Source organism: Conger conger, chromosome 9 (genome assembly GCF_963514075.1).
Source record: "Conger conger chromosome 9, fConCon1.1, whole genome shotgun sequence".
NCBI lineage: Eukaryota > Metazoa > Chordata > Actinopteri > Anguilliformes > Congridae > Conger > Conger conger.
Window position 1 is genome coordinate 41,983,683 of NC_083768.1, and position 9,708 is coordinate 41,993,390.

General features: G+C 45.9%; 1 protein-coding gene across 1 annotated transcript in view; it reads left to right on the forward strand.

Moving 5' to 3' along the window:
• Positions 1-1,378: 1,378 nt before the first annotated feature.
• Positions 1,379-9,708, forward strand: part of LOC133137667 (otoancorin-like) — a 20,908-nt gene continuing 12,578 nt past the window's right edge. Inside the window, exons 1-12 of the mRNA XM_061256006.1 lie at positions 1,379-1,471; positions 2,260-2,281; positions 2,650-2,680; positions 4,339-4,459; positions 5,541-5,615; positions 5,832-6,022; positions 6,493-6,602; positions 7,011-7,120; positions 7,320-7,456; positions 7,701-7,809; positions 8,627-8,854; positions 9,306-9,467. Of these exons, the coding sequence (XP_061111990.1) occupies positions 1,379-1,471; positions 2,260-2,281; positions 2,650-2,680; positions 4,339-4,459; positions 5,541-5,615; positions 5,832-6,022; positions 6,493-6,602; positions 7,011-7,120; positions 7,320-7,456; positions 7,701-7,809; positions 8,627-8,854; positions 9,306-9,467 (1,389 nt within the window). The remainder of the gene's footprint in view (positions 1,472-2,259; positions 2,282-2,649; positions 2,681-4,338; positions 4,460-5,540; positions 5,616-5,831; positions 6,023-6,492; positions 6,603-7,010; positions 7,121-7,319; positions 7,457-7,700; positions 7,810-8,626; positions 8,855-9,305; positions 9,468-9,708) is intronic.

Genomic DNA, 9,708 nt, shown 5'->3' on the forward strand with positions numbered 1-9,708 from the left:
GCTGGAGGGGGTGATGGGGCAGAGGTGCTATTTCCAAACACGCTTAGCAACAGAAACCATGACAGAGTACAGAATGGACTGGATGTGCTTATGGGTTATATAACTCTCACAAACAAGGCTTAAAATGAATGTAATTTAGGCTTGGGAAAAAAATGGGAAAAATAATTTTTTTTAAAATCATTTTTTAAAAATCATTTGGAAATACTGTTTCTATTAATGTGCTTTTTATAATCATACTTGAATTCTGGCTGTTGAATACGTGGGGGAGAACAACTGGCAATGTAAAACAATCAGTCACTGAGTATTGGGAACATTCTGTCTTATGATCCTTGAGATTCGCTGCTGAATAAAACAGCTCAAGCTAGGTTTTGAAACAGCTGGTAGCTGGTATTTCAAGCTGGTCATAGCTGTATTTGACACCAGGGTTTCACGCTAAATATGGAAAGTGGGGTACAGTGTGCCTGGATTAGAGGGTAGATTTCCACTTCATTTGTAGTTTTAATTTAGACATTACATTTTAATGGTCTCATCGTCATGTTATGGTTGCACAAAAAAGGCATTTTATTTTCTACGAGCTGCTCTCACCAGAAATGTAAGTGTTGAATAGAATGGTGTCGGCCATTTTAAAAAGAACATGGCTGACCCTCATCCAGTGACCTTTGACCTGAGGGCTGCAGTGAAGGTTTGGTCTTCATCAATGGTTCAGCAGTTCAGACAAGAATAATTGACCGGTGTGATTGGGTATGTTCAGGGGAAAATGAACTGTTACCCCCCTATAATCCCACTCTGTTGGACAGGTCCTGAATTGAAAAGACAGAGAGGAAGAGTCCAACCATGTGCATGTTTGGGGGGTTTGCAGTAATCCTCCTCCTGTCAGCCCAGACACTCACAGGTAACCTAACCTGCCAGCTAGCCTTAAACACAGAGTTTCTGCAAGGCTGTGTGTGAGTTTGTTTCTCGTGCTGTGGCCATCTTGTTTTTTGTTAGTGTATGTTTGCCTGACTGACTGACAGTTATTTTGTGGCCTCTTATGAAAGTCAAGACAAAAGTTATAATATTGTTGTAAAATATGCAGTATAAGGCATGCATGCTTAATATTTATTCAAATATTTTTACCGTCATTGTAGGTAGGTGGAAGTTATGAACGTATCTGTTTTTTCAGTCTGTCTGTGAACAGAGTTTTAAACAGTTGTGAATAATTCATAGTGCTTGCCTATGTTACATAAATTCACCGTTTTCAGAGTCTATGAAACGGCTCTTGGATTAACAATCTGACTGTTACCGCTCCAGTTAAAATACTCTGGACACGAGTTAATCACCGAGAAATGAGGCTTCAAACAAGACTGAGTGATTTGTGGGGCTTTGTTTTTGTTCAGCAATGTCAAAGGAAGTGGAGGAACCTTATCACAACTACTCGATGGAGGGCTTCCCTCCCGCGCCTCCGGGGTTCGGAGACCTGGCACAGAGACTGGTAACACACTCAAACACACTCTAACACTCTGTTTCTCTAACACACTGTAACACACCCTGTTTCTTAACACACCGTGGTGTTAACACACTCTGGCTGCATCTTATCAAACACACTGGTCACACTAGACCTGGGTGAAATACATAATTGTTTTGGATAAAAATACTTTTCGGTGCTAAATTGATGTTGCCTGATGCAATTTAGCCAACCAAGAGGACCAGAAGGTGGGGTTTACACTTGTATTTCAAGCTCAGTAAAGCATAGTAAAATATTTGAATCCAAAGCAATTCCGTATTTCACCCACTCTTGTTTTGTTCTCTCTCACAATCTGAGTTCTGTCTCAGGCATGCCCTGGTCATAACTAGAGCTGTGTCTGGAACTTCCCAAAAACCAACTGCCTTTCAAAATGCTTCAGCACCATCAGTAATTACATTTAAAGAACCTGAAACCAAAAGCGGTTTAGTGTCTAGTCTTTAGTTTTCGCACTGCAGCATGTATAACCCCGTCTGTGGGCTAATCTGTCTCCTCTCTCATGTATAACCCCGTCTGTGGGCTAATCTGTCTCCTCTCTCATGTATAACCCCGTCTGTGGGCTGATCTGTCTCCTCTCTCATGTATAACCCCGTCTGTGGGCTGATCTGTCTCCTCTCTCATGTATAACCCCGTCTGTGGGCTGATCTGTCTCCTCTCTCATGTATAACCCCGTCTGTGGGCTGATCTGTCTCCTCTCTCATGTATAACCCCGTCTGTGAGCTCATCTGTCTCCTCTCTCTGTCTCTCTGCGTGCACAGATGAGCAGGTGCTCCAGCATGGGTGAGGGCAGCAGCCATTTTGTGTGTTTTCACTGTAGTGACCCTGTTACCTGGCAACCTACCTTCAACACCCATGTCAAACTAAAACAGTCTTGTGTGCATGTATGTTTGCACGTGTGTGTACTTGTGTGTGTTTATGTTTGTCGTTGACGTATGCATTACTGAACTGTTCTGTGATATTCTGAGACGCTCGCTGTATGCAGAGGTCGTCCTTAACGTCTTGATAAGTTGCTTTGTGTTAAGGTGGTTATAGCTGAAGCTAAAAGCTGACACTTTCGGTTACACAAAATCGGAGTCGGAGTGGTGGGTGGAGGGCTCAGTCTGTCTGCCCTGTCTCAGGACAGCCCTGTTTGCGTTGTTCTCTTGCAGGATATCCACTGCCAAGGACCAACCAAACGAGGTGAGCGCACGTGAGAAAGATTCACAGGACTTGTGTGCATGTCTGTATGTGTGTGTGTGTGTATGTGTGTATGTACAGTACGTTCATGCATGCGTGTACATGCTTGTGTGAGTGTGTGCATGTCTGTATGCGTGTGTATCAGTGGAGGCTCCTCCATAGAGGTGGAGGAGGCCTGGCCTCCCCAATAATTTGAGAGAAGAGAGAGATTTAAAAAAAACAATAAATATATTTATTTTATTTATTTATTTTAACAAAAAACATATTTTTTATTTTTTATATTCATATTATTTTAGTTTTGTTCATAAATCTAAATTTTCCCATGGCTAAAACCCAATATTGCAATTGTAAAGCAACAGGCCAGATTTCCCTATCAGTTTGTATTAAGGGAGGCCAGGCCAGGCCAGGCCTCCCCTAGGAAATGAGATTCTCATAGAAATCAATGTAATGCATTTTTTTTCATGCCAATATGTGATTGGCCAGATCACTGAAAATGGGTGGGTAACGGAGGCCTGGCCTCACCATGCATTGTGTCCAGGGCTGAAAGATTGACATTTTGTTCGTCCAATCACATGCTACTGGTTCATTTGGAATCAACTATCCTTTCCTTTCCTATTCAACACAGAAGCCATTTTGAGAATTCGCTAGTCACTTCAGTCAAACAAACACTCGCCATAGTGGCTACGAGTGTCCTATCAACTTGTGCTTTTCAGGAAATTTAGAGAACACCCCTGGCTATCATCCCTGGAGTTTATAGCTCATTTGGCCAAACACTTTTGCTTAAAACTACCTCGGAAGTCGGCGAGATTCTAGCGCAATTTGAGATCTTGGGCTGGAGATATGCAGATTCCAGATACTAGGGAGTGAGAATGACATTCAATAGGTCATGTTAGACACCATTTGGGATTTATTGAACAGTTTTATTTTTAATGTAGTCCATTTCGTTTTATTACAAGTCAATTTAATAATCTTCCATATCAAATTACCGAATTGTTGCTCTGTGAGGAAATTCACTCTAAATACGAATAGAGTGCTGCCCTCTAGTGGATAACGTTAACGTTAGATAAAGCCAACTGGAACCATATTTTTACATATTTTATATTAAATATATTGAATAAAACTACATATGATAAAGAAAGTGTTATCTTATCTTTTTTATATGCTAAACTTGATTAAATTGGTGATTACATGTTGAAGCTGTAGAAGAATGAAAAATGTAAGCTAAACAAAATTGTTTTTAACTACATAATTAAAATTCCTGCCTTTTACACATGTTCACTTGGCATTTATATTACATCCAAATGTCATTTCTCAGCTTAATTATCAGGCAGGCTCATAGACTTACAGCAATGTCATTTCTTCAAGAAGGCACAAGGCTAAGCTCTGCACAATGAATTTCATCAGCCAGAACTTTCTGACTGTAGCTTACACTCCAAATAGTATGCCTTTGGCCAGCACAAAGACAGATAAGAGAACAGGGAACATTCCATCGCGAGTGAAGTGAGCAAGCGGAAAAAAATGGCCTCCTCAATTCTGGAAGTCACCAGCCTCCACTGGTGTGTATGTACAGTATGTTTGTGCATGTCTGTGTGTGTGTGTGTGTGTGTGTGTGAGTGGGTCTTGCACATATTTATCTCTGTTTTTCTCTCCTGTCCTTTCAGTTCTGCCGAAGAGGCAGGGGACACCGTGGCTCCAAGTCCGTTCCTCATGTTCCTCTCCCTCCTCTCCTCCATGCCTGACCCTCCCCTCGTTCAGCCGAACGACAACACGGCCCTGGACTGGGTACAGCCCCACACCCCTCCATCCTCTTACCCCCCCTGTGTGATCTCCCCCAGGCTCTTACCTGGAGGAGCCGGATGGGTCTGACTGGAGCATGATCACCTCCGTGTGTGTGTGGCTGTGATAGTCACCTCCGTGTGTGGCTGAGTTAGTCACTTCTGTGTGTGGCTGAGTTAGTCACCTCCGTGTGTGGCTGTGTTAGTCACCTCCGTGTGTGTGTGGCTGTGTTAGTCACCTCCGTGTGTGGCTGTGTTAGTCACCTCCGTGTGTGGCTGCGTTAGTCACCTCCGTGTGTGGCTGTGTTAGTTACTTCCGTGTGTGTGTGGCTGTGTTAGTTACTTCCGTGTGTGGCTGTGTTAGGATACAGGCTGCGTCTTAGAAATGGACAGACGAGCCAAACAACGTGAGAAATATCCACAGGATGTTGTCTCCATATGTTTAGTGACAAGGGCCACAAACACTCAGTGAGCACTTTATTAGGCATTTATTAGACTTAAAAATATATATATATTTGTTGATCTTCTGCTGTTGTAGCCTATCCACTTAGAGGTTTGATGCATTGTGTGTTCAGATATGCTCTTATTTGTGTTGTTATTACTATTACCTTCCTGTCAGCTTTGACCAGTCTGGACATTCTCCTGATCTCTCTCAGTAACAAGGCATTTTTACCTGCAGAACTGCTGCTTACTGGATGTTCTTTGCACCATTCTCCAGAAACGTTAGAGACTGTAGTGCATGAAAATCAGGACATCAGTCAAAGTCACTTAGATCTCATTTCTTCCCCATTCTGACATTTGGTCCAAAAAACCACTGAACCTCTTGATCATGTCAGCATGCTTTTATGTATTTAGTTGCTACCACATGATTGGCTGATTAAATATTTGCATTAACAAGCTGGTGCACAGGCCTACCTAATAAAGTGATCAGTTTATGTGCATATCATTATCATAAAAAGGAGTAACTTGGTTTTGCCTTCAGAAACAAAATTGATCAAAAAACATTCACACTTCCATGATCGGTCTTTCACTGTCATCTCTCCCTCTCTTCCCCTCTCCCTTTTCCCCTCTCTCTCTCTCTCCTGAAGGACATGATCCTCACCGACAGGCTGTTGAACTGCTCCGATCTGCTGTGCATGATCGAGGTCACCAAGAACATCACGGTCAGTGCTGCCTCTCCTCCATGAACCAATCAGAAAGGCCTCCCAGACCGTAGCAGAGCGCTGTGATTGGTTAGAATCAGCCAGTCGGTGATATTACATCATAGCCCTCCCTGTTTTGAGTTCAGGAAGTCTCGTTCTCCACCACTGCTGTTTTAGTGTCCTCTCTCTTTCTCTTTTCCTCTGTTCTGTCACTTTTTTGTCTCTCCCCCTCTGCAGGACGGCTCTCTGTGCTTCCTCAGGGCCTTCCTGGCCCCCCTGACCTGGGACATCCTGGTGACGAACGGGACCAACCTCACCCAATCGGTTTACGCCCTGTTCCTCTGGGGGGCGGAGCCACTCCTTAAGGACGCCCCGCCCCCTCTCCTGGTCCTGCCCCTACAGCTGCCCACCTGGCAGCTGAATGACATGTAAGTGTGGGTGGAGCCTGGAACCCCCAGGGCGGGGCTGAAAGGGGAGGTGTGAGCCCAGGGGAGTGGGATGAGTGACAGCTCGTAAGCCAATGGGATCACTAGTTGCAGCTGAGTGACAGAACCTCAGCCAATGGGATCTTCTTTTGCTCAGTGCTCAAGGTTATGTTCTTTTGAAGCTAGATTGCAATGACCATGGATTTAACTTCTGTTCATATTAATATTCATAGAATATTGTCATCTTTTTTCTGTTCTTGAATTGAATTTGCGTTCCTTTTATTCAGTTTGTATAGCTGATGCCTAACTATGCTACAGAGGCCTGAATCTGGTGTAATTGGAAGGTATCAGTTCAATTGTAGTTGCTGGTAAGTTAATCAGTGTGGTGCCTCTGTTGTTCGCACACTCTGTGCATGTGTGTGTGTGTGTGCGTGTGTATGTGTGTGTGTGCATGCGTGTGTGTGGTCATACAGGATGGAGCTGCTCAGTAAGGTGTTTGACTCCCTGTCTGAGGATCAACGACAGCAGGTTCTGCAGTGGGTCAAACCGCAAGTCGCCCAGAATCCCCAGGACTGCACTCAGGGTCAGTGAACCCTTTGAAGAGTGGATTTTTCCAGAATGTTTTATTCCTCAATATTCCATGTCAGTGTTCTAGAACTCCACTGCTTTCAATTACCAGTAGTGATTGTGACATCAGCATTAGAATGTTCAGTTAAGAACATTCTAGCCACAAATGAGGGATGTCACACCTGGAGGTAAACCAGTGGTAATCAACCCTGTCCCTAGAGATCTAATGATTGATATATTCAGATGATAATTCAGTCGGCTCAGGAGTGCCAAATTACGATTGAAGTGAAAAGATGGTAGACCTCCAGGAACAGGGTCAGTAACTACGACCTTAAAGTGTCAGTTAAACTTCATGGCCTTACAGTAATGAGATGGGGCCGGGGTGGGTACAGTAAACCTCTCCTCCCCCCCCCCTCTCCCGCAGAATCCTGCCCCCCAAGGAAGGGCTGGCTGAGGGCTGACATGATGAAGACCATGGGCCGCTTCCTTTTCCTCCTGCCCTCCTCCGAATTGAAAACTGTTCAGAAAGAGGAGGTACAGTTCACTGCCCTCTCGCGTGCTAAACGCCCTCCTTCATGGGGGAGATGTATGTACAAGCATGTGTTGTGTCTCTGACTCTCCTCTGTCCCTCTCTCTATCTCTCTTTCTCCCTCTCTCCCTCTCTCTCTCCCTCTCTGTCCCTCTCTGTCCCTCTCTCTCCCTCTCTCTCTCTCTCTCTCTCTCTCTCTCCCAGTTGTGCTCCTTCTTCTGGGCCCCCAGGTTCCCCTGCTCCTTCTGCAGGGCGGGGCGTGCCCCGCTCCCCCTGGGGAGAATGTTCCTCCGAAAGGTGACGGACCACTGCCTCTCCGACAACTATGATTTCCTGGGCAAGTACGTGTCTGTGAACGCACTTCACTGGGCGTATGTGTGTGTGTTTCAGTGTGTGTGTGTGTACAGTATGTGTGTTTGTGTGTGTGCGGTGTACGTTTCCATGTTTCGGTGTGTTTAATGTGTTTTTGGGTGGTGTGTGAGTGTGTGTGAGTGTGAGTGTGTGCGCAAAGCTCAACTTTTGCCCTGTGTCCGTGTGCTAGCATGTTAGCACGTTAGCCATTTCCCTCTCTGTCGCTCCACCCAGACTGGGCCCCCTGGCGTGTTTCTATCGTGACACTTCCTCCCTGAACACATCGGTCAGTAAGACCCTTCTTGGCCAGCTCAGAGAGTGCAGGAACTCTGGAGGAATCAAGGTACCACTGCTGTGTTCTTCACACGAATGAATTTATCGAGAACCAAAAACAGTTTTGGTATGATGTGAGTGATCATGTTAGGAAAAATAAGTGTCACTTTTTTTTAAATGGCGGATATCTCGTTTTAAACTCTTCATGCTAAGGGCATTAAGGAGTTGTAAGGACGCATGCAGCCCAGTGAAGAGATGAAAACTCTTCAGTTGCCTGGCGACAGTTCCTAAGCGTCCATTAGAATGTTACAGCATAGTTACTGCGGAGTGCTTTTGTTTGTACTTTAAGTGAAGAACCTGCTGAGCCAGGTGGTACCTTTCTGTTGGGAGAAAGGCATCACATGATTTGTACAGACCTTCTGCGTCCTTGGAAACGGAACCTTGATTAATAATTGACACTTTTTCATGCAGGTTTTCCCCATTTCCTGATGAACATTTGGACCATAAGTTTACTTTTATTAACTTAACTTTTATTATTTTGTCAAAATAGCAAAAGTTAATTGGCTTTAATTTGTAGGTATTATCATTTCTATGAGATATGTGTGGCCTGCGGCCTGTGGTCGCAGTGGAGAGGGTTATCTCTCTCTCGCTCTCCCTCACTGTCTCTCTCTCTCCCTCCCCCTCTCCCCCTCTATCCCCCCTCTCTCTCTCTCCCTCTCTCTCCCCCTCTATCCCCCCTCTCTCTCTCCCTCCCTCTCTCCCTCTCTCTCCCTCTCCCTCTCTCTCCCCCCTCTCCCTCTCTCTCCCTCTCTCTCTCGCTCCCTCCCTCCCTCTCTCTCTCCCTCCCTCCCTCTCTCTCTCCCTCTCTCCCTCTCTCTCTCTCCCAGCTGAGGAAGAGGCTGGTGATGAAGCTCATTTTGGAGGAGGGCGACTCCCCGTCCACCCTGCTTTGGCTCCTGGGTCTGGGGCCCTCGGCGGTTTCGGCCCTCCCCCTGCCCCGCCTGGCCCTGCTCCCCAGGCAGGCTCTCCGTGACGCCCTGCCCTCCCTGCGGCAAGGGGAGTGGACCAGGGCGCAGGCTCGAATCCTGGCCCGGTCCCTGCTGCAGGGGAAAGAGGTGGGGCCTCGACCTGTCAATCACCCCGCCAGATAACGCCCTCTCCCAGCGATCTTAACTCCTGGTCCTCGTGGGCCGCAGGGTGCGCTGGCTTTTGTTCTCACCTTAATTTCAGCAACCGATTCAGACCCAAGACACCAGGTGAGGCGAGATAACTGTGTAATTAACTGCTTTAACTGGTCAATTAAGTGCAGAGTAACAACAAAAGCCAGCACACCCTGCGGCTCTCCAGGAACGGGAGTGAAGACTAATAACAAAATAAACATATCATATGGAAAACAATGTAACTAATGGAACTAAAAACACAAATATTTTCAATGCTATCCACATCTTACTCTTTCTGTCTCTCTCTTGCACACACTCTGTTTCTCACTCCCCCTCCTCTCTCCTCTCTCTTTCTCCCTCTCCCCCCTCTCCCCTCCCTCTCTCCCTCTCCCTCTCCTGCTCTCAGTCAGTCTCCGGTGAGGAGCTGCTGTTCCTGGGTTCGATAGCGCGAGGGGTGAGGATCTGGATGCTGCGTAGGTTCAAGCCCAAGGGCATTCTGGGTAATCACAGGCTGATCGCCCTGACCAAGAAGTTCTCTGCTCTACAGAAGGCAGCTCTACTGGAGGGGGTACGTTAAGGGGGGAGATTTTACCTTTACCCCCCCCCCCTCTCTACACCAGACCTTAGAACTATAAGGTTTTGACTGACATTTTTCACTATGAGTTTATGTCAGAAATATGTTGTTACTGTTTATAATTATTAAGCAACATCTAGAAGGTTGTATCTGCTTGGAGTCCATTCACTTTGGTATCTTTGAAAGCTCAATATCTGAAAGCCACTGAGAACGCAGATAGGACCTGATAATTCAG